The following is a 26640-nucleotide window of genomic DNA, read 5'->3' as shown; positions in this document are numbered from 1 at the left end:
GAAGGTCTAGCTTTTCAAATCTGCTGAGCCTAACCTTTCACTGTCTATTGCGATTTTAAAACGTTCTATGGATCCTTATATCGAGAATATGGATCTATTACGATAATTATTCGTGGTATAGCCTCGTATGAAAACTTAGAAAATTTAATGCCGCACCCTAAATTAAAGCTTTTAAACTTTCGTATAAAACTGGCATGCTGACCAAAGTACTTTAATATCAATTATATGTGGCCGAATTTTTGACAACAGGCCCGCTCAAGTCATGTTAGTGTGAGAGTGCGGCGCAGTAGCCGATATAAAAACATGAGGTCGTGTAATCTTTTCTCCCTCGCCTCTCTCTTCTTTTTCCTTTCTGTCGCGTTAATTCTTTACCGGTTTTCGGCGCCAAGAAACCCATGTTTCGGAGTCGTTTAACCCCGAAAAGTGATCAAGTTTTCATTATGTTGTATTGTATTGTATTGTATTGTATTGTATTGTATTGTAAACAGCCAGACAAACAGTACCAGCGCAAGTCTCGCCGTTTTTTTCTCTTCGGAACGTTTTGCGATTGGTGGAAAATTTCTCCATTTCCTGAGCTGCGCTTGTGCACCATATTTATATTACAGCCGCATCGTGAGAAAGGGATACCCTTGCAATTTTCTATAACACATCGTTTAAATCTAACTTCAAATCATTTCACTCGTCAAATTTCCCTGTTTCCAAAACACGTTATTTTCTTTTACCTTAGCGAGATTGAAACATCATCTTTGTATCATTTGCCTTGCATATTGCCAGCGTTCCCCTGATTCGATAGCAACGACCAAGTCAATAGAACCCGACAAAAGGCCCAAACTATACCGTTTTTGTCCAAAGAAACAGAACAATAAAGGTACAAGGAAGGCACAGTGCTCCTTTCCACAAATGACCAGAAACTCGCGCATGGTCAAACCCAATTTCCCATCAGGGAGTCAAGCCATGGATAGCTGTTTCGTCCATATTAGGACTCATCAGCATGTTATTAAAAACTTGTATAACAAGAGAAGCTGGATTTTTTTTTCAACAATTTATTGTTTAACTTGTTCCTGCATTCTTTTTAGCTTACAAAGTTAACTAAGTGACCGACTAGCTTTTCTTTCTTTGTCAGGCAATACCTATGTTTAAACGAGTTTATGATGGTCTATTTGTTCTATTAACAACACTTACAAACTAAGATGCATTTCCTTGTAATAACTCGTATCGATCAGTGATATATAGTGCCAGGTCAAGAACCTAAAAAGGTTTGAATGAAACTGATTTCAGCAGAAAACACAAAATAGAAACGAGTAGTTACACTGAATACCGGGTACGATCTACATTCACTAACAAGCGGGAAATGAAAAACTGAGTTCTTAGCGAATTCCAATGGCAGTGGCATGGTATCCATCGGTCCATCGGTTGCTGGAAGTGTAGCAGCCACAGCCTCCAAAGTGCAGCTCCGTCAGGAAGAAGAATTCGTTTGGCATCATGCGATCAGGACTGGTGATAGGTTTGGCCTGCCTACGCCAGTCCACCGCCACACCAACTCTTTCATAAACCAAGTTGGAATGGTAACCACTTGGAGCTTGGAGTTTGTGATTTGGCATGAACGCAAATAAGCTGTTGGGATTTGCGCCGCAATTTCTGAACTGGATTGTGTGTCCGTTGGATTTGAAGCCTTGAACACTCTTACTTCGAGCAGCTGATGCTGGAATGAGTCCAAGGAAGATGTAATCTTTCATGAAGGCGTTCTGTGGTGCAGTGTACCCAGAGAAGCTGTTCACCAGTACTCCAAAATCAGTGTTGGCGAAAGATGGGTGAGGCTGGATCAGAGTGTATGACTCACTACGGTCGCTCTTTTTCTGCAACTTAAGCAAAACGTTTTTTCTGTCGGTGAAGAGGGCGTTGACAATAGCCTGGGCATCTCGCCGTGTAGTAAGGCTTCGAGGAAGGAAGGTGAAGTAACCGCCTTCAATTGCCATCTCACAGTACACTTCAATGGGCTCATAATAATGTCCCAGCGGTTGGATCTTATACACGCCACTCACTGAGTTAGGCGCCAGGTCTTTACAGCTCCAGGGAAACTGGAAGAAAGAAACCAACCCTCGTTAGAATAATTTGTAGACGAATGTGATTTTACCCTCTTTTTCTGGTAGGTGTCACGTCGAAAAATAACGTGTGATATACGTTATAATTAAAATGAGAAGGACCTTGAGAAAATGTCTCTCATACCTACGATTAAGTCCGCATAAAGGTTCTTGAATGTTTGCAGATCGTTTTGTCACAAAGCGTCTCTTTTAGGCTTATTTAAATCTAAAACTTATTCAGAGAAGGAGTAGGGTGGATTGTAGTGGAATATCTACCACTTTTCACTGACGGCGGGGTTTATAATTTTTTAGCCATGCCTTTGTGCATACGAAATTTAGGACAATGCCGCGCGGTGAGCCAATCAGAACCCGCGAAATATGCGTTGCACTGCTTTGGTATACAATAATATACAATACTTTATTTTGAAATTTCCTTAAAAGGTGATATTAATATTATATATGTATATTTAACTAATTAACCAATTAAATATAAATATCTAAGGTGGAAATGCCTAGTGCCTAAGTAAACCATATAGTTTTCTATTTAGACACTAGTCTACATAGTATGTACTGAGTCAAATATTTTTTCTTTTCATGAAAGAATTAGTTTTATTGGGTTTATTTTAAATTTGTTTTTCTTTAGATTCAAAAATTCCAAAACAACCCTCGTTGGACTTAACTTAACACTTAATCCGCAAAAAGCTGTTTTACGTACTTTTATGTTTACCCCACCCATTCCTTTTGCATTTTAAGCTTTATGGTGACATCATGAGGGTATGCAGAAAAATGTCTTTCTACTTCAGCCTTATTCTTCCTTTCACATTTTAAAACAGCCACCTTAATTAATGCAATGTTACGTTTTTGCAATCGGAGAGACCACAGAACTGACGATGGGTCAGAGCGCGAGTTGGCTGTGGTGATAAATGTATTTATGTAGAAGAAACACAGTGCTAATACCAGGTCGTACTTACGATCTTGTCGTTACAATTGTAACAAGCATTAACAGTGTTCCACTGCATAATGGCCCACAAGACGATGACGAAAATTGACGACTTCATCTGAAAAAACAAAAATAGCTTGGTCCTTAAGAACAACTCACGTTTGGTTGTCAAATCTTTTATACGTGATGCAAGACAACATTAGGAAGCTTGGTTGTTCTTCAATCATGGAATATTTAAACATAAAAGTAGTGACTTGATTATGCATCCTGATGACTGACCCTAGCAGTGTGCAGGTAGCCCAAAGACAGGGTATCTTGACGGCGTTTAGGCGTCACGTCATCTGATGTTTCATTGTCATTAGCTTCATGTCTCGGAAAGTATCTTTGAGAAACTCATTCTAAGAAGGAAGTCTGGGTCTTGTTGTTGATCTTCACGGTTGCCAGTTAGGGAAAACCTGTGTTTGGATTTAGGCTTAGGAAGTCTCCAGGGGTTAGTGCAAATCCAGAGTTCAGATCAGCCCCCACGTACAGTAGTGGACGTGAATCGATAACAGCTTCAACTTCTGTAAGGATAGTCTCCAACTGGAAAGTGTTCAAACAGATCTTGCTAATACTCTTTCGCAGAGAGTGCTTTACAAGTCCCACAAGGCGTTCATAGAAACGTCCCATCCAGGGAGGCATTTAATTAGTGAAACTCCATTTGATTCCTTCATTGGCTAGATAATTTTGCGTATCAGGGTTAGTAGTAGCAAACTCCTATGCTTCATCAAAAATGGACTTCACCAGTTTGGACTGTGCTGCATTGTCAGATATTATCCGTTTCGGGTTACCGCGCCTGGCAATAAATCTTCTTGGACACAACAGGAATTCATCTGCAGAGGTTTTCTTTGATGAGTTGTGGGTGGACAACTCCATTAACTAGGAAGGTGAAAAGGCAGACGCATACTTTGCGTGTCGCTGATTCATCATTCCCTTTCACTTACAAGTGTCCCAGATAGTCAAGGCCTGTATAGGTAAAGGGTGCTGACTCTTCTACTCTTGATGGTGGATATGGTGCCATCTGGGGCATTCTGTATGAGCCTCCTTGATGTCTCCTACTTCTTGGGCAGTTCAGGATAACTATTCTTACTGTTGCACGCCCTTGAGAAATCCATAATTCTTTGCTGATAGCTGATAAAGTATGGGATACTCCAGAATGCATCAAATTTTCATGGTGGCTGCTGACAGCTGTACTTGTGATGGCGTGGTTCTTTGGTAGGGGCTTTGGAAAGACGGTACGTTCTCGGAGGTTTTCACTGATCATTTTCCATAACATCGAATGATTTCATTCTCATCTATCCTTAGTCCCAGTGGATTCTTCAGATTGTTTCTTGGATTATTCTTGAGAACAGTGGGATAAGATCATCATTAAGCTTGAATCATTCTTGCTGTTGTAATTCACTGAAGGTTTCTTCCCATTTCTGCTTATGTTTCCATGGTTCCTGAGTGAATTCTTTGCGTTTAGTGTGGCTGGAGTCAAGAACCCGGCCTAACGGATCATAAATCTTGCCAATTTACTGCATGCCTCTCTCTCTGTAGTAACATGACGTGATAGAGTGTCTGATCCATTGATGATGATTGTGTCACTGTTCATATTCCAAGTGGTTCCAAGGACTTATATAGTGTCTGCACTTGTTAGGTCGCTTTCAGCGATGTTCGGAGAAATTATTTGGAGTTTGAGGCACGCTCACGAGGATTCATTGATGAGGACTGGAAAGGGTCTTCGCTTCTTTGTAGAATTCGTCGGCTTGTGCCAATGTGGAAGTTCCTGTGATCATGTTGTCGACGTACATTTTGTCTGACATGTACATTTTCCTGGCTACTAGAGTTTCGCTTTGTTTTGATGATACTTGCGTAAGGCTGCCAAAAGGAATGGGCAGGATATCATGCCAAATAGGACTCTAGTAAATATCAGTATCTGGACATTGCTCCCCATCGTAGGGTTTGAAGCATCTTTAAGCCAGAAGAATCTTCTCACATCTCTGTCTTCGGGTTGAATTCCCACTTGAAGAAACGCTTTCACTGTAGTGCATAAGTGCCACTTTGTTCATTCGAAATCTCATGAGAAGGCCACACAGACTTTCCAGTATTACTGGGTCGCGGTGTAGGCTTTCATTCAGGCTTCAAATTTCCCTTTCTGGTTTTGGCAGAGTCATCAAACACAATACGTATATTCGTTGCTGTGTTCTCAGATGTCACTATCTCATGTTGTGGGATGTAGTGCTTCAACTTTTTAGAGGATATTCTTCAGGTACAGCTTCCTTCAATGATCTTGGATAACAGCATCATGTTTTCTCAAACGTTCTGGGTTTCTCAAGAGTCTATTGACAAGGGATCTGAACCTTCCCATTGCTAGTTCATAATTGGCAGGGCCAAAGGTAACGACTGTCTTCAAATCAGAGATTGTCGTTGAATTTCTGCAAGGCTTTATAATCGCAATTCGCACTCACAGGTTCACCTTTTCCAAGTGTCTCAAGTTTCCAGAAATCTTCCAATTGCAGTTTATGGTCAGTTACTGGTTCCTGGTCATTAATTTCGGCCGCATGTCCGCAAGATGTTCACTGATGGGATGTGATATGTATATCAGCATGGAAAATGGAGGAGCGGATTGACATTTCTGACACTTCACTCAGCTTCACTCACTTCAGGTGGTGTTTGCGATTGCCTTTGTATCAAAGCATGCTCTTTGCAGTGTACTAGTTATCTGGGGCACCACGTTCACTTGACTCTTAAGTGCAGAGATGATCCATGTTTTGCTAACAGCTTGAGTTCAGTAACAGGAGATTTGAGCTCTTTGGGTTTGATGTGCGGAACGTATAGTCTGTCAGTGTCTCAGATCCTTTTTCTGGCAACTACTGAGTCTTCTGTTAGTTGTTCAGTGATGTCTGTTTTTTGGATACCTCTGTCCGGAAGCAGTCTGATAGTCTGTTTTCTTAATTTTTGCAGATTTTCTGGCTCAGCACTAGTATTGATTTCCTTCGCTGTCGTGTCTTTTCCTTCGCGCGATCACTCTTTTAAAGACGCCATCTCTCCATAAGTTGCGGTCAGGTTTCAAGATAGACACGACGAATCCACAGCTGATGCTGTTGTCGAAGGCTTCGCGCATTCGATTTTCATTCTGTTTTGACTTGCGACCTCTTCTCGGTTGTTTCAATAGGCTTCTAAGTCGGCTTCTACCATGTCGCGTTAGGCCATTTCACGTACTTTTCGTCTCACGCGAGTTTTCGGGAATCCCGCGGGTACATATTCCATTCAGCCGGTTTATCCATGACACATCACATCTTTCTTAATTCATGACCCAGCTTAAAATTTGCGATCTGTCTTTCTTCATTCGTTAATACACACCAAATCAACATGTATAAAGGAGTAAAATCAGAGCAGGTGAAAAGGATATTATTTAAACGCATCCCTTTTCCAACTATTGTTCGCCGGTGAAGAACTTAATATGTTCGGTCAGTAGCTATTTATTCTTAAGTTTAAACTAAAATGTATCTCATCTTTGCAAGATTAACTTCTACAGAAAGTGATAAAATCCGTCTTGATTTGCTTTGTATTTCAATCAGCGCTCTGTTTTACTTTAATTCGCACATCTGTTCAGCGCAGAATTAATGTTATACCGGCCGATTGGATATTTTTTTCTTCGGTTTCTACCTTCTTTTGGTGGGGGCAAAACAAAGGGAACCTCTTCGCACTATAATCATTTGAATTCATTTCAATTATAAAATCCTCCATACAGGCTAAAGTGTTAGAAATTCAGCAAGTCTTAAAGTACAGCCCACAAGAATCACCATACTATACGAGGCATAGCATAAAATTTAAAAACTGATAACAATCGGAAAAGCGAGAAGTCAACTGATCCGATCTATACATCGTGATAAGGGCGATGGTATAAATATTTCAGTTGAACATATTAAAGGATTAGGCCTCGAAAGTTACCGGGATTTTGTCATTGGTAAGCTCCTGAACCTAATTACTTACTGTTTCTCTTGTCCTACTGCTCAGCACAATGGAATCGCAGACACTGTTAAAAATTACAATTACAGTTCTTAGAAAGAAGATGCGGAAGACGAAACTAGTAGATTGAAACAAGAAAATCTTGGCCTTCTAACATGTTGACTTTGTTTACATCCTTATTTTTACTTTTTTTATACAATCGTGTTCTCGGTATTTTCCAAGCTATTTTACCTTTCTCGACGTAATCTGATAAATGTTTTCGCTTAAACAAATTCAAATTTGGATATATTTAGTAGAAAATGAAGAGTCAAAATCTCGCCGTCTTCTGTTGGGCCACGAAAGCCTTTATGCAAACTATTTGAAATTTGTGACACTGTTTTGACATTTTCGCTCAACTAAGCCGCATAAATTAACACTGTTTTTTCTTATTTCTCTTTTCTCAGCGAGCCATTTTGGCACTGAGCGAAAGAAAATGACACGAAAAAGAGCTTCAGTTCAACGGAAAGCTGTGTAAATGATACTGCAACTTATATATGACGAGTCATTTTTTTTTCAGTCGGGCGTAAAAGATTATATTTTATGAAGTCAATGAAAAGACGAGACAGAAAAGATAAACACCGACAAGTCGTATTATACAACTGCCTTAGGATAAAATTTTTTTATTATACGAGATTTTTCTTTCTTCAGATCTTGGCTTTAAAAGTATTTCATTGCTTGCCCTGTGGAAGACTGTACTGAATCATCATTTGCAATTGATTGTGTGTAAATAAGCATTTTTAAAATCCTGCAGTAAAGTAATATAAACTGAATACTCTTCAGGGTCAGACGAGATGAGGTATTCAAATCTCTCTGAATCGAATCTCGTCCATCTTCTGTTGCCAAGAGTTCCTTTATGTAAATTCTAAAACTTGTGAAGGTGTTTTCCATTTCTGCTGAACTAAACCCCATAAATTAACACCGTCTTTTCTTATTTCTCTTTTCTCAGCGAGCTATTTTGGCACTGAGCGAAATAAAATGACAAGGAAAAGAACTTCAGTTCAACGGAAAGATGTCAGTGTAAATGATACTGCAACTTATTTATGACGAGTCATATTTTACTTTTTCTGGCCTAAAAGATTATATTTACGGAGAGTCGAGACAGAAAAGATAAATACTGACAAGTTGTATTATATAACTTCCTTTAGATAAAAATTGTCTATTATACGAGATTTTTCTTTCTTCAGATCTTTGGTTTTAAAGTGTTTTCATTGCTTTTGCGCTGTGGAAGACTGTTCTGCCGATCATCATTTGCAATTGATTGTGTGTAAATAAGCGCTTTAAAATCCCGTAGTAAAGTAATATAAATGAATACTCTTCAGGGTCAGACGGGATGAGGTACTCAAATTCAAGTACTATATATAAATAGCACAAAGCCTTATCCTTTCCTTCGTTCATTCATTCATATTGTTTCCGTGTTTAGTTTTTGTTTTACACGGTGCGAGTAAGCGACTACACCGATTCAAAGAAATTTGCCCGTTTTTTTTTTACTGATGAGATGATTGCATCGGGATATTGCGGTAGTGCGAAACATGTGGTCGTGCGATCGTTGTGAGCAGTGAATACATCCGAGCAATATTGCCACTGAACCAGTACCGGAAAAACCGCTCGGAAGAAACATGGAAACTAGCAACTCAAGTCACGCTCCATCCTCCATTGTTGGAACTTTCGTTCTGTGTTTTGATGAATTATAATGCCGTTGCTTCTACAGGATCGGTGAGCGCTTTGCTTTACTTCGCACATCAGCGGAGTTGATGTTACACGGTTTTGACAATTTTCTTGTCCGGTTTCCACCAGCTTTTAATGGGGCCGATAACAAAGGGAACCTCTTCGCACTGCCTTTCAATTATAAAATCTCAGTCCATACCCGCAAAAATATTAGAAATTTAGTAAGTCTTACAGGTACAGCCCAAAAGAGTCATTTGTGGTGAAAGTTAGCCGAAGTGTAGCGTAGGGTAAAACTTAAAAACTACTAACGATCTAAAAAGCGAGACGTCGACTGATCCGATCTATACATCGTAATTAGAGCGATGGTATAAATATTTGAGCAGAACATATTTAACATATTTAAGGGTTAGCCTCGAAAGTTGCTGGAATTTTGTCATTGGTAAGCTCCTGAAGCTAATCACTTACCGTTTTCCTTGTCCTTCTGCTGAGCGCAATGGAATCGCAGACACTGTGAGTTAAAAATTACAATTACAGTTCTTCTAAAGGAAATGCGGAAGAGGAAACTAGTAGATCTAGACGTTGACATGACTAACATGGTGACTTTGTTTACACCCTTATTTTGACTATCTTTATACAATCGTGGTTTGACTAATTTTCTAAGCTTTGTTTTCTTCTTTTTGCTGTTCTGGACGTCAATATAAATGTTTTCGCTTAAATAACTCAAATATAGATCTATTTCTTAAAAAAGGAAGCTAAAAGGAGTCAAATCTTTCTGAATGAAGTCTTGTCCGTCTTCTCTTGTCAAGAGTTCCTTTATTTAAATTTTGAAACTTGTAGGACTATTTTGACATTCGCATGAAATGACACTTAATTTTTTCTTATATAGCCTTTCCCAGCGAGCTACTTTGGCACTGAGCGAAATAGAATGACAAGGAAAACATGTCTAAATGATACTGCAAGTTATTTATGACGAGGCATAATCTATTTTTCTGGCCTAAAAGATTATATTTTATGAAGAGTCGAAACAGAAAAGATAAGCACTGACAAGGTCTTATTATATACAACTTCCTTCACACAACTTCCTATTATACGAGATTTTTCTTTCTTCGGATCTTGGCTTTTAAAAGTTTCATTGCTTGTACTGTGGAAGACTGTACTGAGTCATCATTTGCCATTAATTGTGTGTGAATGGGCGCTTTAAAATCCTGTAGTAAAGTAATAACTTATACTCTTCAAAGCCTTATCCTTTCGTTCGTTCATTATTTCCTACAATCTCGTACCCAGAGTCCTCAGGCTTTTTGCTCAGCTGGTAGGCGCCAAGAGAGACTCTGGAGAATTCGAAAAACTTTAATTTTTTTGATTGGCTGCTCTGTATAAGCTCCGTCACGGCTTCCATTGTTTTACCGCAGAAATCCTGCGGTAACAAATTTCCAGTTCGCCAGAGTCTCTCCTGGCGACCAACCGCTGACCAAAGTATATTGTTTTGTGCTTGGTTTTTGTTTTACACGGTACGATTAGCGATTACAGCGATTCAAACAAATTTGCTCGTGTTTTACTGATGAGATGACCGCATCGGGATAATGCGATCGTGCGATCGTTGTGAGCAGTAATTACATCCGAGCAAATGGGAACCAGTACCGGAAAAACTCGGAAAAAAACATGGGAACTAGCGACTGAAGTCACGCTCCATCCTCGGTGATGGAATTTCCAGTCTGTGTTTTGCCGGATGAGTAGCAGTGCCGTTACTTCTACAGCATCGTATGTACTTGCGCTCACTTTCCAACAAAAGCATATTAAAAGGTGTACACACACGCACGATAGGCCTTGCGAGCACACTGAGAAGTCAGTTTTGCTGAGCGAGCGGAACAAGTTTGTGTCCGACGTTAAGGCCAGACCCTTTACTGTCACGAAAGTCTTCAGTGAAATGGCACTGAAAAGTACTGAATTACACTGAAGCAACGCTGAAATAGCACTAAGAATCCAATTAACAACAAGCGGAGACATCTCTTGGAAAACATTGTGTGGTGGTGGTGCAAGATAGCGTACGGTTTGTTTCCCAGTTTTCGATCAATATCAGTATCCGAAAAATTCAATCGAACTTTCTGGATCGGTCTTATCAAACTGCGCAAAACAGTTAGTTTTATTTGCTGTATTATTGCAAACATATTTTGGTATTTAAATGTATTACTTTCTATGCAGTATCCATATTCATAACACGTTTTATAATTTTGCATTTGCACATCAATGAATAAAGTGTTCAGAACTCTCCTCTCTCCTGCAAGTTGCTAACACTGTGCCCTACTTGAGGAACATATCCTCCATAAGAAAGACCACACAAAAAAATGGAATACCATCAATGCTTTCAATTCCACCTAAGGCTCCCACAAAACATATCAACGGAACAGCATTCCTGTTCATTTTTGGCCATATCACTTCTATTTCAAACCAGTAACTTGGCCCTGTTTTTCATCCTCTCCACTACAAAGTTAAATGTCTTGTGTATTAATGTGTAAATCCTTGTCATTGTAATGTTGCTGAATTGTGAATAAAAGCTTGTGTACATAGTGTTAAATTGCTCTTAATTTGTGCCAAGGGTTAACCTATGTGCTACTTACCGAAAAGAAAGGTCACGGTGGCTATGGTGCTAGAAAACAGATTGTACAAAACTGAAAAAAAAAAAAAAACAACAACAAAAACAACCACAACAAATCAAAGCTACGGGATGAACAGCAATGTTCTATTGCGTCACTGCAAATAAGCTTAATCTTTTTTTAATAACATCTGTTTTCAGCCCCATGAATTTGTAACAATCTATACCCTATAAGCCCCAATAGTGATCAGAATGTAATTTCTCCATGCTGCTCACAACGGAAAAACAATGGATTGGCTTTCAACAATTTGCTTGAAGTGCAATCGCACGAGTCCACCAACCCGTGTGATGTCTTGCCTTCAGTGTCACTTATGCCCGTCTATACACAAGACGATTGTTTGATATATGCAAATCATGCAAGATGTAGCAAGTGACGTCATCTTATTCCCAATCATTAATTTTTGTGTTCGCCTGAGAAGCGGAACATAACGAACTTTCCAAATGACTCGGTGCCGCACGAATAATGTATATATATCCAGCAGTCAAGAACTTAACACTAAAAGATGTGTTTAATGACGATTCTAGATTGTGCCACACTGTGTAAAATAAATGCTTAATTCACAAAAATAATTTAAAAACCTGCCTAATACCGCCTTGAATGTGCTATAATTCAAGCTCAACAGAGCAGTCACTAATTGTATTTTAATACGATAGTTACATTCATATCTGCTTGAAGCAAATTCTTGATAAAAACATGGAAAAATATCAAGTTAATGTTTCCACAGATCAATGAACCTGCCATTGAAATAAATACTTGATAAATACCGCTACAAGAATAAGGGGGTGTTTACATGATACCGGGGCGACTTTCGTGCCGGCGCGAGTTCACCCCGGTTCCCTCTCATCGCTCTGTATTCGTTTACATGATACCTCTTGAAAATGTCATACTGGAACGGGTCATACCGGCGCGAGAATTTCATTCCGGCACGAAATCTCGCAACAGTATCATGTAAACGAAAAATAACCACTCGTTTCGGTATGAAATAGGCCTATCTGTGGACTGGATCGAAAAGCGCATGCGTAAATTACGTCAACACAAGATGGCGTCGTCACGTTGGACATGGGACGAAGAGAAAACAGACGCATTTCTTCTAGCAACCCGAAATTATAAACGTCAAAAACTTGGCGAAGGTATAGAATGGGACTCTGATAAAGTTCTTATGTGGGAGCACATTAGGAAGTCTCTTGGAGAAAAATGGGAAACTGATTTCGGAAAGGCCGAACCATCGAATCCCGTGAAACAGCTTGCAGACATGACAAAGGAAGAATATCAAGACTACGTTCAAGAATTAAGGCAAGAAAAAGAAGTGATTTCTACAGGGTTTCGAAGGGTTAAAAACAAATATAAAGGTAACAAATAACTGAAATAAACCGTGTAGGGAAATAAACAATGTGGTTTGTTCAAACGTACTGTATGTAATATATGTAAGTATATGTAAAATCAATGTTTGTTTTGTTAAATTTTGGTAACTTCAATATACTGTGTAAGTAATGGCTTCCTCATTTTAACATATAGGCTCTCACTTATTTTTCCTTTCTTTATTGACTGGCTGAAAGTACAGTATTTTTTTTACCTCGGATTATTCTTTTTGGGAGGTGTAATTTCTTGTTTTCAGTATTGTTGTCATATATCTGTCTTCAGTTCGGTCACCATTTGCTTTAATCGACTTGACTACATTATTTTGTTTGCTCTTTTGTTTTGTAATAGTTAAAACTTGTTATTTGTTAGGTTTGAAACGAAGTTATATCAAGGACTGCAAAGATAACCTCAGATCTGGCTCTGGTCAACTAAACAAGAAATACTGGCATGAATGTCACGAACTTTGGGGAGGATCTGCGGGAACAGAACCCCTTGACTTTGGGGTGGAGACTTTGTCCACAGAAACAGAAATTGTTGAAAGTGTTGATGAAGAAAATGTAGACAGGGCAGAAATCGCAAGGGAGGAAGACGTGTCTGTGGATGTTGAAGGTTCATTTGAAGTTCAAACCTGTGATGATTCTAGAAGTGTGTCACCATCACTGACAGAGTCAAGCCATTCAGAGGGTGAAGCAAAAGTGGGGAGGAAGCGAGCCAAATCAACCAAGACATTTGTTGATAACAAACGAGAAAAACTGCAGAAAAAACTTACACAAGAAGGAAAACAGGACATTCTGCTACAGCATTCACAGAAGCAGTTGGAACTCCAGCAAGCCATGATTGAAGGTCTAACCAAAAAAGATGAAGGTTTAGAGGCAGCCATGAAATCAATGGCTGAATCATCAGCAATGTTAAATAAGACCTTAGCAACAGGGCTTCAGTTCATGTTCAGTGCCATGCAGCATCCAGGAAATATGGGTTATCCTTCATCAAATCAACCTGGATTTAATGTAAACAATTACAGATTTAATCACTCTCAATACTCTCCCTTGAACCCACACATGCCAGCCACACAGGGACACGCAGATCAGCACCACTTCGATGGGTATGCAGGGGAATACACTCATATGGAATTCAATGACTGAATCACATAGCATTAGCAAAACCCTTAATATAAAATGTAAACACTATACATTGACCACAGTTGTGTTAAGATGAATATAATTGTCAATCAAATAGTTTTCAGTTTGAAGTTGAAGTTTTATTATAGGTTTGGATTAACATTGCAGGTTAATTGGTCCCTTTTATAAATGTCAATTACCTGAATCAATTACCTAAATAAGAAAACAAAACATCAACACCATAGAGAACATATGGTTATGTTGTTATTTATTTCTGAGGACCTAGATCTGTAAAGTTGCAAACCAATAGCTGCACTCAGGGAATAACAAGTTCAAATCCAGCGCTATCTCTACTAAAATGAGTGCTTTATTATAGCAAACACAACTGTTCGGGTTTATTTCTTTGCCATCAGTTTCAAATGGTAAAACATTGTTTCACAAAATAGCTAGTTAAGCAAATTGTTGGGTTTTGTTCAGGGTTGGGTTTTTTAAAAAGTCTGGTTAATGCTGACCCAGGATCATAAGTTAACTGTTGTTCCTCTTATTGTAAAGGTTTTTCAGTGGCAATTTTAAATTTAGAATTTGACAAAAGCCCAAATCATATTAATGAGCAATAAACCAGCATTATTGTTTGTATGAGTTGTTGTTTAAAAACAAATTTTATTTTGGCTCGAACCCTGAGGAGGCCCTTTACATTAATTTATTTCCTTACAATAACAGCAACAATGTTTCTCTTTTTTTCTACATAATGTCAAAATAATAATTATTGTATAGTAAAAGAACAACAACATTTTTTTTACTTTGTGCTTTTTTAACATATTAGAACTGCACACACCTGTAAAATTTTAAAAAAATTCAACTATCCTTTCAAAAATGTCCAATTCATCAAATTCAAACTCAGCAGTGAATAACTTGATGGAATACAACAAATTTCTGTACATAAATGTCATTGTGCTATATAACACACCATTTGCATTGACAGGCATCCATAGCACAAACTTTCTCAGGAGGATTGTTCTGTGAAGTAGTCTTTAATGATGTCTCTGATCTTTCTTCCCTCTGAAGAAGTGAATGAGTACCTCCTGTCAGTTGTCCTTGACGGCTGCATCTCACGATCCCTTTGTATTTGGTCATTGACAGCAGCAACATCAATTCCAACATTATGCTCCTCACACCAATTGTGCAACACAAAACATGCAATAACTATTACTGGTACTTCCTGAAGTTTAAAGTTCAAAGGCACTGAGAGTATTTGCCATCTTGCTTTCAATCTCCCATAAGCACATTCTATTGCATTTCTGGCATCTCGCAACATCTGGTTGAATAGAACCTGAGCATCAGTAGCACATGTGGCATACTCTTTCATCACATGAAGTAACAGGGGATAAGCAGGATCCCCAAGTAATAACAAACCAACCTTGTCTCTGCCAGGTAGTACTGTTCTACATAAATATGGCTGTTTTTGCTCTTTAAGAAACCTGTTAATTGAACTGTATGAAAAAACTTTAGCATCATGAGTTCCACCTGGCCATCTAGCATCAACATCAATGAATTTGCCATTGTAGTCACAGACACTTTGCACATTTATTGTGTATTTCATTTTGTATGAGTAGTAATCTTGTGAGTTGAGATATGGTTGCATGATGGGGATGTGGGTTCCATCTACTGCACCAACAACCATTGGAAACCCAGTCTTCTGCTCCCAGGCTGCAATTAACCTCTCAATGGAAGGTACATCTTTTGGCATGTGAATATAATCCGGTAGCAGGTGTTCATTGATAGCATAACACACTGTACGTACTGTAACTGTTACTGTTGGGATTGCAACCCCAAATGCATTAGCAGTCATCAACACACTCCCACTATCCTTGAGGAAGTAAAGAGTTATGCCAACCTGTTGGATAGAACACAAGTTCCAGCTATTGGGTCAAAGAACTTTTTGAGCAAAAATTCACTATACTGTTTTTTTTTTCTTTTTGCAGTGACAATTTAAAAAGTCACGAAAACATAAATGATGTGTTCACAGATGTACATTTGTATGGTGTGCAGTATAAGTATAGGAAAGATATCAGTTTACAAACATTGTTTTTGTTATTTAAACTACCACAAAATTGATTCAGGTCTGTTTATTCTGGTTGGCACATGTTTTCAATAGGTGACGTCACCGATATCTTCGCTATTTTGTTTGACTGACCTTCTTTTCTGCTGAAAGTCCTGGCCGTGGGGATCTGGGGTTGGGTGAAATAAATGGTCGTAGTTCATCAACAAGCTTTAAAAAGTCAGTCTTGCTCATTCTAAAGTTCTTCTTCCAATCTTCATCTAAACATCGACCCTCTATCATATTGCGCCACCAAAGATCGGTTCGTCCGGGCTTTATCCAGAACCGCTTCTTTCTCTGAGGTCTGTTCTTGAACGACTTATGACGGCAGCGCGTCAAAGCTGAGTTTACCAGAACTGGCAGGCGTGCTAGGTTGTTTCTCCGGGCGATCAGCTTGCTCAACATAAGGTTCGCAAACGAATTTGACAAATTTATAGCCGAAATAATTGTTACAGCCGCCGCAACGGAAAACATGCCAGTGACGAAGGACGCCATGTTTGCGATTTCGATTCACAGCTGTATTTCATCAACGTTAAGTGTCCCTTCATGTAAACGCGATACGAAATCAAGAAGTCGACCCGGTATGGAACTGGCGCCGGTGCGAGTTTTCTCATGTAAACACCCCCTAATTTAAGTGCTACTTTACTAACTACTGTACACTCGAATGCAGTAGATACGACTACCGCTTATTACTGATATCAAAGTGTTATGCTGATAAAACGTTATAAAATGATACAATGATCCGCAGAATACGTTACTGCCAGAGATTAGCGACAGGCCAGATACCCTAACCTTATTTTCTTTTTTTGTGTGAAAAATTTGCCATTTACTATTCACATAGTAGAAAAATACTGTTTAGAGTTTATACCAATACTAACTTATTGCAAAACAAACACCAGCCTTTAAGAAGATGCAACTTCAGTACAAACGTCAATAAATAATACAAAACGCAAGTGAACAATGAATCTACAATAGTTACCACACATGCATAATCAGTCAAAGGAATATGTGCGTTTCTCGTTGGAATGTGGCTAGAGGTTGCCAGGGATAATGACGTGTCAAATGACGCCACACTGACGTAGAACGTTTGGCATCCTGTCAAATGTTTGCACGAATGTGATTGGATAATACCAAAGGGAACCTTTCAGGCGCTTACAAACAGATTTGCCAATGAACAGCACTTGCACCCATGACTGACTATGTAAAACCGAAATGCACGGCGGTGTGATTTGAGGATTGGGTGATAAATTGACACAGCGCGGAATAGGGAGCTGGTGACTAGAGTTCGCTATGTCGCAACCAGGCCCAGGCTCCCACGCTCCTTTTCTTTCGTTTGTTGCTTGGGTAAGTAATCATAAAACGATTCTTGTCAACAGAGCTCTGAAAAAAAAAATAATAAAGGACTTTAAAAAGTGACTACGTAACGTATTTCATTTCCATTTGGAAAACTTGATAAACAAACAAACAAACACCATGCACTAAAACTGAGGAACGTTTTAAACACACCGAAATTCTTGTTAATTCAAGTTGTTCGATGTGAATGACCCAGTCTGAATCTTGATGATACAGGGATGGAAAAACAAAATTCGTGATCGTTGGCCAAAATCAACCCTAACCAGTCCTGATAAAAACTAACCACTAGCTAGTTTCGCAAGAGTTCCACAACTTGGAATGGTTTCGAATTACGTGTAGATGCATTGCCTGCTGCAACTGATTGGACTGTTTGCAAAGACCTTGGCTATCGTTTGTTCTAAAACACTGCGTTTGAACTTTATTCCAATAAATCGCTCTTGGGCATTATCATCCGGTATACCGCCGCCTGAAGGTTGTCAAGAAGATGTTAGGACAAGAATCTTTCACATATTGAATAAAGGAGATTACACAACAGATTGCATACCAAGACAAACGTCGGCCCGCCAACCAGGTCGCCATGGTGATTATTTCCCGCTTTATCGAGAATCACTGTACCAGAGGTGTCCTCCATGTTAAAATGCGCCCGGACCACGCCCTTGTGGATAGGCCTCAGCAGGCCAGCAGTCTTCATGTAGCTCACGATCTCTGCATCTTCTACACGGACTCCCCACAGAGTTAGCTGTTCAAATAAACGATCGGAAAAATACGACAAGATTTCAATCAATAAATAAACCACAGATGACCTGCTGATACAGAAGTGAGGGGGAAGCATGATCGCAGGTATGAAGTACGTAATGTAAATACAAATAAATTTAGCTACGATGACCTTTTCGTTTTGACAAACAATTGACTAAGTTTGTGAACGATAGGGGCTTATTCCCAAGTGTTATGCCCTCCTAGGGGAAGGGGGATGAGGAAAAAAAAAAAAAACAGATTGCAACCGAGTAATGTAAATTGCCATACCTCATCCACAGTTCCTTTCATGTAATTACCATTGTCGCGTCCAACATACAGGGTGACATCGGGTGCCTAAGAAGGAAGACAACAGTGTTCCTTATCAAAATACAATGAAAATTGGCGCATTGTTTTTACCCAATAGAGAGAACAAGCATCACGTTATTGCAAACAACAACGGTATGTAACCGATTTTTCCGCCACTGTTCGGAATGGTGTATGCAACGGGGAATTTATTTGGAGGCGCCATGAGGGGGAACGGGATGCGGGATATATTTGGGCAAATGTTGAAGGGATACGGGATATAAAGTGGAATTATTACACCGATTAGAAAATACGTGAGCTTGAGCACGGGACATGCAGAAACCCCTATCACCCTGTTTCTGAAGGAAGCGAACTGTTTGGCTGTCACCGTTTTTTTTTTTTTTTTTTTTCAAAACAGCGTTTAAATTATGGAGTGAGGACAAAACAAGGAAACCAGATTGAATCTGTCAGTGACGTTTGCCTTATATGAGTTAAATTGCAGCTTGCGAAAGCAATTTCACGTTTCACGTGGAAAACGAACGCTTGCGTACGCCGCTTGCAGTTGAACGTGATGCTCAATCTCTGTAGAAGTGTTTGAATGTATCTAAAAAACGCAAATGAAATAAAGGCATGAGGTTGATCGCTCACTAATTTGAGTAATTAGTTAAATACAATTAAATAAATTAGAGACGTTTGACTGAAATATATTCCCTTTATTACTGACTGTAGCCATTGAAGACACTGCCTCGCATTCCTGAGGATGTCCGCAATAAAGGGAGTTGACTGTACTTAGTTAACCTACACATTCTTTTATGCACACTCAGGCGTCCACAAAGTAATGTGAATCACTTCTGTAGTCTGGGCGTTGTAGATAGTTATGTCGTCATTGCATCTGTACATATGCTTCATGAAAGCTACCAAACTGATACAAACACAAGCAACAGATGCCATACCCAACTATGCGGTAAAACATTGCTCTGTTCTCCAACAGATGAGCCGTTCACAAAAAGTTCAAGACTGTATGCTGAAAATAATAAGAGGAAAAAAAATCACTTTAGCTCAGAGCACTAATTGGAGACACTTTCCAGATCGAACTGGAATTTAGAAGTGTTGGTTTTCGAGGACAGAGGAAAACCGGAGTACCCGGAGAGAAATCTCTCGGAGCAAGGCTAGGAACCAACAACAAACTCAACTTAATATGACCCCATATTGATGGGAGGCATGTGCTCACACCCCTGTGTCATCCCTGCTCCCCCAAAGAGTCTATACTGTTTGCGCGTTCAGTGTTCATAACAAAATTCTCAAGAAATAATTCTATTTGACTAAAAAAAGAAAAAAAAAAAAAGGGAAAAAGAGAGTCTATATGGTGTAACAATTTCTCTTAAACTACCGTGAAGGAGGTTTGGAAATGTGATACTAACTACAATAACATTTAGTGATCTTTTACTTTGAATTTCTCAAAGAATTATTCATAGTTTAAGAAGCTTTATCTAACACTCAAAAATGTTTCATCCGATTTCCAAACACCTCGAAGTTGCCGGTTAAAACAAACAAACAAACAAACAAAAAAAAAAACAAAAAAAGCAAATTCAGCGCCCATCTCGGGGTTTGAAAATTGGATGAAACAATCATCCTCGTGTTTGACATATTACTTCATATAATGGAAAAAACGTCTCAAAAGAGAAAGCTAAAGAAATGAGTAGTTTCATTTGAATGAATTAGTCAGCTGACATGGAAAATCTTGCGATCCAAGCATTCAACTTGTAACTATCCACAGTCAGTCGATCTGTCCGTCTGTCAGTCGGTGGGTCAGCCAGTCAGGCAGGCAGGCAGACAGTCAATCTATGCCTTGATCATTTACTTACTCTGAGCGTCATATCTGAGAGCCAAGTGATGCCATTCTTCAGGTTCAATAACTTCAGATCCTTGAGCCACAGAGGAACCCAGGTTTCCATGGATTTGTCTGGAAAGCAAACATTCAGGTAGTATGAAAAACAAGTTCACTGTTTACACTGTTTCTACAAGTGCGTTAAACGATCTGTCACCCAGTTATTCCAAAAAATATATATTTGCTAAAAATAAATAATAATAATAATAATAATAATAATAATAATAATAATAACAATAATAATAATAATAATAATAATGTTTATTTCTTATATTGCGCAGTCTAACATGCTATAAAGATATGATCGATTGCGCATTACAAAATCTTAATATAAATTAATGAATGGCTAATCTAAATAATAATAATAAATAACAACAATAATAATTTACAATCTCCGGAAAAACAACAAAATTAAAATATGAGTTAATAAGAGAACTAATAATAATAATAATAATAATAATAATAATAATAATAATAATAATAATAATATGCACATGATTCATAAGTATTAAGTCTGACCAAAAAAACCTTTACCTTCACTCACAAAGATGCTTATTTAACCTTACTCTCATGTTCCTAGAGAAACCTGTAAAAGAACCTAAGTAGTGACATAAATCAATAAAACAAAACTTGTTTTGCCATACCTGTTTCTCAAATACAAACAGAGGGTTTGGTCGAGACTGCACACAATAGGCATGACATCGTTGGGATAATTCGCGGCCATCCAAACCCATGTACTGATGGTAAAACTGCAACACACGTTTGATAGCGTTTTAATACCAAAAGGGTAAAAACTATGTAGAAAAAAATGTTTGTTAACATGAATAGTTACGGTAAAACTTGATTTGCGTCGTTTGAAATCTCTACCGATGCTGAAAAAATTCAGTGCGTTAACATGAAGAGTAACTGTAAAACATGGTTGCGTCTCTTGAAATCTCGACCGATGCCTAGAAATAGAAGGCAGCACAAGAACATAAACCAGTCAGCAAGCAACATAACAGCATCACTTTTAGGAAAATACCTGTCTGTCAGACCAAGACTTTGAATAGGAGGAAGTAACACGTGATCATCAACACCGTCAAACTGCAAGGCTTGATTCACCCTAAAAAATTCAAGAACAAAGTTGATAAATGAAGCCCACGAACAGGAAATTGAAAACAAATTTATAAGATAAGCACCAGCTTCTATTTGCCGTTTCATGATCGCCGGCTTCTCTTCAGTGGTTACTGAATTTCTCCCTGCAACTGTATCTCGTTATCGTTAAGAGACCAGATCTAGTACAGCAAAGGCTCCAACTCACTACTCGTCACATCTTGGAAGCCTACATGGTGACTTAAGAATTGAAGCGTCTCGCATTTATCCTGATTAATTATCTGACCTGTTCACGAAGGTCATGCTAAACCTGTTTCAAAAACCCGTTCAACTGACCTGTCAGAGCACCTGGCCTCCAGTCGTGACCAGATAACATCCTGTTGTCCAAAGACCATCATGCCGAGTCGGCCACCGGTGATGGTCGTATCGTAGATATCACCAGAATTAGCCAGCACTGTTTGACCCTGTTTTATTTGTACCCTGCAACGATAAATGGCGACGATAAGAGAGAGAGGAAGAGTTAAAGACAGCAAATGGTGCAACGCTTGGATAATTATCCGCATCGGGGCAAATTGTCCTAACACTGTAACTCTGACAAAGAAGAAACTGTATAAAATATACTTCATTGAGTTACAAAGATTTCGTCCATTAATAACGAGAGAGAGGAAGAGTTAAAGAACGCAAATGTTACAATGTTTGGATAAATATCAGTGTCGAGGCAAACTGTCCTAAGAAAACAATACACTGTAATAGCCCATTTTACAGTTGTGTGCTTAGTGACTTGGCCTGAGATTGGAACCGAGGCTAGGGTTGACCTTGTTTTGATACAAAACTCATTGCTTTTCATATGTAGATCATACTGTTCTTATGCTAACTAGTTTGCATTTACATACGAAAAGCAGTGAGGTTTGTATCAAAACAAGGTCACCCCCAACCTCGCCTCCAATCCAAGGCCAGGTCACTAAACACACAACTGTAAAATGGCCTATTCTGACAAATAAAAAGCTGTATAAAGAAACTTCAATGACTTACAAGGATTCCGTCCATTGATAAAAAGAAATCTCATTAAGTGCTTATAATCATTAACTTATAATCAATACGAGGTTACTGTATTGAACCAAGCTTATAGTCATGAGTCAAGGTGGGTAGAGGTTGTAAGCTGTGGTAAGGGTCAGTGTTGACGGTCAAAAACGAGGTTGCGAGGTGCTGAACCTACCAGGGATGTGACATTCGGTTAAATAGTTGCCCGTATTTAAAGCTGAGCGAACTTCAATTTGTTGGAAATGCAACATCGTTTTTTTGAGCCGAGGAATTTTTTTTTTAGCCGATTGGTAAACGGTCAAAACGTTCAAATTTTTATCAACCATATATTCAAGTGACCTTTGATTGGTATTAAGGCGAACAGTGCAAAACTTGGAATAACGATTCACGGTCAGACATCGTTCTTATTTCATACCTTATTAGACCGATGGAAGGTCTGTGAGTGATGTGGAAAGCATACGGAGTCTGATATTTCCAGCCTTCCATCTTAGGGTCACACCACAGAAGCGTAACCTGCACAACAGACAAGTGTTAAAGCACAGCTGGTAAATAAGTACTGGTATTTTTATTTTCATGAGATATAAATGAGTTATTAACCTTGTTGGCAGTATCGCCAGAATGCCACAGTGCTTGCGCTAAGTCAAAGCCAGGTCCTGTGTTAGAATCCACAAGCTGGAAAACAAAGAAAGCAATAACCACATAAAACTTTCCATACATTTGTCTGTATAGCGAACCAGCCGTGAACTGCTACTAAAAATGGTTCGCGGGAAAAAAATACAGGGAAATGTTTGGAAAGTTCAAAACACGACTGGGCGCTTTCTGGCACAGCTACATCCCTACATTTTTTCTCTTAAAATCCTTTACCCAGTTCCAAAAGTTTCCGATTCATGATTTTTTCAGAAGCGATGTTTTATGAAAATTATTTGACATCGGATTCCCATACAAACACTGTCATTTCAAGCCTGTTTGCTTACTCGTCAAAATGGCGTCGAAAACCGTGATAAGGCCTATAGAATAAACGTTTCTTTTAAATTTTTACGTGTTCGTAGACAGGTTCAGTTAAAACTGCTGTAATAACAAAAGAACAGTCGCCTCCCTTAAGTACCCTGCCAATGGGCGTACCTTCAACTGAACTCCTTTAATTCCTGCCCGAATATTGGAGGTCTGAAAATTGCTGTTCTCCTTTCTCCACATAACAACATAGAACTTGCGATTTGATTGGTAACCAAACACCACGCCGACATAATCCGATCCTTCGCTTCCCTTAACATATAATGCCCCACTATAATCCACTGGCCCATACCGCGCTGAACCTTCAAGAGAAGAACAAGAACAAGTTTATTTTTCAGAGGTGACCCGCATTCGACTAGACTCAATGGCGGAGAGGGGATAGCCCGGACTCGCGTCTTATGTGGCTTGAGTTTGTTATCGGTTCTCATTCTTGATGATGCGCTGTTTCTCCAGGTACTCATGTTTTCAATTCTCCTCGCAAACCAACATTACCAAATTCAATTTGATCCGGAATTCTAGGGCCATAGATAGAACTATTAATTGTCACTCTCGCTAAAACACATGATTTATTTATTTTATTTAATGACGCAGTTAACTTCAGTAAACAGTAAGAGGAAAATAAAGAGAATGGAATACAAACCGATTAACATTGAAGGGTGTTTAGACGAAACATTGGTTACTTCCTCAACATCGATACCCTATGAAGAAAGACACATGTTTGCTGATAAGGTAACAAGACAGAAACAACAACAACAAAAACAAATGTTTATGTACGAGCAAATTGCCGAGCCCAGTATAAATCATAGCTTAAATTCAACATGTTTTGTATTGGTAATTGAACTGAGTGGAGTGCAATTTGGTCTGAAATCATACGCGCGATTTCAAAATCAAACGAGCGCGATAGCGCGAGTTTGATTTGAAATCACAAGTATGATTTCAGACCAAAATTGCACGACATGAAGTTCAATTACCACTTTATTATTGCCCAAAAGTGTCTAAATAAAAGATTTCAGCCTCCCCCACCCAGAATATGTTATATTTAAAAAATCCGAAAAAAAAAATCATTCTAATGTAACAAGTTTCAAAGTTGCCTTACAGTGGCTTTCTTTGTCTAAAATTTTCCTGCAATTTGGTTGGTCAATTTAAATAACCCCGCTTTCTCATTGGCTGGTTAAAAAGATGCGATTTAGAGTCTAAAATGATGCGATTTAGAGTCCAAAATGGTGCAATTTGGAAATAAATCGCACCATTTTGGACCAATCAGATTCCAAGGATCACCAGTGATTTCAAAATGGATGTAATTAAGTAATAAAACAGTTTCTGTCATTCTTTTCAGTTGCAGAGACATGGATTGAAAACACAAATATGTATGTAAAATGTATAAATGGCTACATTGATCCGTTAAGCAAACCCAGCAGACTGCAGGAAGATGATAGGGAGATTTAAATCGCGTTTACGGCAAAAGGCAAACTTCAGATTCGCGCTTATGTTTTCTTGAAACATGAGTACATAGATGGAAATAGTGCAAAACATTTCTGGCCTTTCATGCTAACGCAAATCTACTCAATTTTAATGAGAAACGGAAAACAGCGAGCGCCAAATGAAGGATAAACATGTGGTCATTTCTGCCCTTTGCTGAGTATGACGGTTGGAATTTCGATACTTTGAATCAATAGCGTATTTACGGCACGATCGTGCAGGCAGACCTTTTTGGCGACTCTCCAGACGGGCAGCGGATCGCTGTGTCCTGGATATAAATCCACTGTGAAGTGATTTGTGAAGCTTGTTTTGCTGAGGTGTTTAACATGTGGGCAGTGATCATCATCGTCGGGAACACCATCACCATCAAAATCCGAGATGCACAAATCGCCAACAGGGTTTGCTGCAAAGAACACAGGAATTAACTCTTTCACAACGAAACTCTTTTACTGCAATAGGTCAGTAGGGTCACTGCTGCCCTCGTTTATAATTTTTCAAGTTAATGATTACAGACACTCACTTACTTCAATGAATAAGACGTCGACTGATTACTTAATTGGTAAATTGTCTGAACGATTAGTGACTAACGGACGCGTGGTTTTATCAACAGCCGTAAAAAGATTCGAGTGCTGACGTTTTGAGCGATACGGTTAGCCTGTCGTCGGAGCGAAGGACGAAGGGCTAACGCTCGAAACCTCAGCACTCGAATCTTTTTACGGTGTCAAATAACCTTATTAACTGTGTTAAAACCAAACATCCCTTTCCACTCTCCCACCGACCGACTGACTGACTAACTAACTGACTGACGGACCAACTGAGGTATTTACCTTTAGCGTCGTAAGCTAATTTCACATGCTCTTGGGCAGAGTTGTTGACTAAACGGCAGTTATCACTGAGGTTGGAAACACCATCACCATCCTGATCGTCATCACAAGCATCTCCTGCAAAAAAATGAAAGACAAAGAGATATCAAATGATATGCGGGTAGATCGACGGGCTTATGGAAGAGATTTAGCCTAATAAATTCTACTGTTAATCGATCACGGTAATCAACAAACGGCCAGAGAAATGAAGTTTAAAACAGACATATTTTGGGGGGAGGAAGAGAAAGTTGAAAACTGAAAAAAAAAAAAAAAAAAAAAGGGGGGGGGGGGGGAGGGGCGGAGGGGAAGCTAACACAAGAGAAGTGACATCCTGAACTCTGGTTAATGGCTCAACGATTTGAGTTCCTGAAAATTCGTTTTGGAATACACTTTCACTTTGGACGTCTTGGCATTTTGACATTATATTTAGAGCCTGGTATAAGTATTTAGCACTGCAGGGCTAACTGGGTACACTTTAAATCACTGAACGGAATATATAAACTGAACATGAGAAGAGAGAGAGACAAGAGAAGTGAAGTGACAAGAGCAAGAGAAGTGACATCCTGAACTCTGGTTAATGGCTCAACGATTTGAGTTCCTGAAAATTCGTTTTGGAATACACTTTCACTTTGGACGTCTTGGCATTTTGACATTACATTTAGAGCCTGGTATAAGTATTTAGCACTGCAGGGCTAACTGGGTACACTTTAAATCACTGAACGGAATATATAAACTGAACATGACATTTGCTTAAAAATCCCAGCTGGAGGGAGTCAAACCAGTTGGATATTTACAAAGCTTGGCCTTGGATTTGAAAACGGGGCTACCGTGAAACAAATCCAAATGAAGCGGTCGGAGCGGAACTTGAACCTGGGACCTCCGGATACAAGTCCTTGGGGTAACTTCGGGAAAACGTTATGATCAACCTTTT

The 26640-nt window shown here is 39.0% G+C and overlaps 3 protein-coding genes and 1 long non-coding RNA gene across 9 annotated transcripts in view; 2 read left to right on the top strand and 2 right to left on the bottom strand.

Annotated features, from left to right (window-relative positions):
- LOC146456576 (uncharacterized) overlaps positions 1 to 26640 on the bottom strand; it is an 89510-nt gene that overhangs the window by 3677 nt on the left and 59193 nt on the right. For 2 of the 3 annotated variants that reach the window (XM_085093052.1, XM_085093054.1), the window contains exons 64-77: positions 25674 to 25787; positions 25074 to 25249; positions 24008 to 24065; positions 23479 to 23669; positions 22954 to 23028; positions 22772 to 22869; positions 21652 to 21795; positions 21245 to 21325; positions 20868 to 20972; positions 20201 to 20298; positions 19289 to 19359; positions 18321 to 18386; positions 17842 to 18036; positions 16585 to 17324 (exon numbers count right to left, since the gene is read on the bottom strand). In XM_085093052.1, the coding sequence (XP_084949178.1) occupies positions 17223 to 17324; positions 17842 to 18036; positions 18321 to 18386; positions 19289 to 19359; positions 20201 to 20298; positions 20868 to 20972; positions 21245 to 21325; positions 21652 to 21795; positions 22772 to 22869; positions 22954 to 23028; positions 23479 to 23669; positions 24008 to 24065; positions 25074 to 25249; positions 25674 to 25787 (1574 nt within the window). In that variant the 3' untranslated portion in view covers positions 16585 to 17222. Of the gene's footprint in view, positions 1 to 16584; positions 17325 to 17841; positions 18037 to 18320; positions 18387 to 19288; positions 19360 to 20200; positions 20299 to 20867; positions 20973 to 21244; positions 21326 to 21651; positions 21796 to 22771; positions 22870 to 22953; positions 23029 to 23478; positions 23670 to 24007; positions 24066 to 25073; positions 25250 to 25673; positions 25788 to 26640 lie in introns of those variants that run through there. The other variant, XM_085093053.1, reaches the window with a different exon arrangement.
- LOC146456579 (uncharacterized) lies at positions 1016 to 9202 on the bottom strand. 4 transcript variants are annotated; one of them, XM_085092829.1, is made up of 3 exons: positions 9184 to 9202; positions 3053 to 3139; positions 1016 to 2078 (listed from the first exon to the last, which is right to left on the bottom strand). In XM_085092829.1, exons 2-3 carry the CDS (start codon positions 3137 to 3139, stop codon positions 1368 to 1370), a joined length of 798 nt encoding a protein of 265 aa, XP_084948955.1. In that variant the 5' UTR covers positions 9184 to 9202; the 3' UTR covers positions 1016 to 1367. The 4 variants fall into 4 exon arrangements, with proteins under 4 accessions (XP_084948955.1, XP_084948952.1, XP_084948953.1 ...); XM_085092826.1 differs by lacking the exon at positions 9184 to 9202 and adding an exon at positions 7039 to 7178; XM_085092827.1 differs by lacking the exon at positions 9184 to 9202 and adding an exon at positions 7056 to 7121 and having other exon boundaries at positions 3053 to 3157.
- LOC146456577 (uncharacterized) lies at positions 10552 to 16989 on the top strand. The gene is made up of 2 exons (XR_014858814.1): positions 10552 to 12153; positions 16580 to 16989. It is a non-coding gene; the product is annotated as an uncharacterized LOC146456577 (long non-coding RNA).
- Positions 12388 to 14478, top strand: LOC146456578 (uncharacterized). The gene is made up of 2 exons (XM_085093094.1): positions 12388 to 12718; positions 13098 to 14478. Exons 1-2 carry the CDS (start codon positions 12409 to 12411, stop codon positions 13868 to 13870), a joined length of 1083 nt encoding a protein of 360 aa, XP_084949220.1. The 5' UTR covers positions 12388 to 12408; the 3' UTR covers positions 13871 to 14478.

The sequence above is a fragment of the Pavona decussata genome, unplaced genomic scaffold (genome assembly GCF_977016875.1).
Source record: "Pavona decussata unplaced genomic scaffold, jaPavDecu1.1 SCAFFOLD_254, whole genome shotgun sequence".
In the NCBI taxonomy this organism is placed as follows: Eukaryota; Metazoa; Cnidaria; class Anthozoa; order Scleractinia; family Agariciidae; genus Pavona; species Pavona decussata.
The sequence above is the reverse complement of the archived record's forward strand: the minus strand, read 5'-3'. Positions and strand labels throughout refer to the sequence as shown.

Bases quoted from the DNA above. Each gene is read 5' to 3' on its own strand.
- LOC146456579 (XM_085092829.1), bottom strand. From the start codon at position 3,139: ATGAAGTCGTCAATTTTCGTCATCGTCTTGTGGGCCATTATGCAGTGG. The intron at 2,079-3,052 runs GTAAGTACGACC...TCTTTCTTCCAG, and splicing joins ACAATTGTAACGACAAGATC to TTTCCCTGGAGCTGTAAAGA.
- LOC146456578 (XM_085093094.1), top strand. From the start codon at position 12,409: ATGGCGTCGTCACGTTGGACATGGGACGAAGAGAAAACAGACGCATTT. The intron at 12,719-13,097 runs GTAACAAATAAC...GTTATTTGTTAG, and splicing joins GGTTAAAAACAAATATAAAG to GTTTGAAACGAAGTTATATC.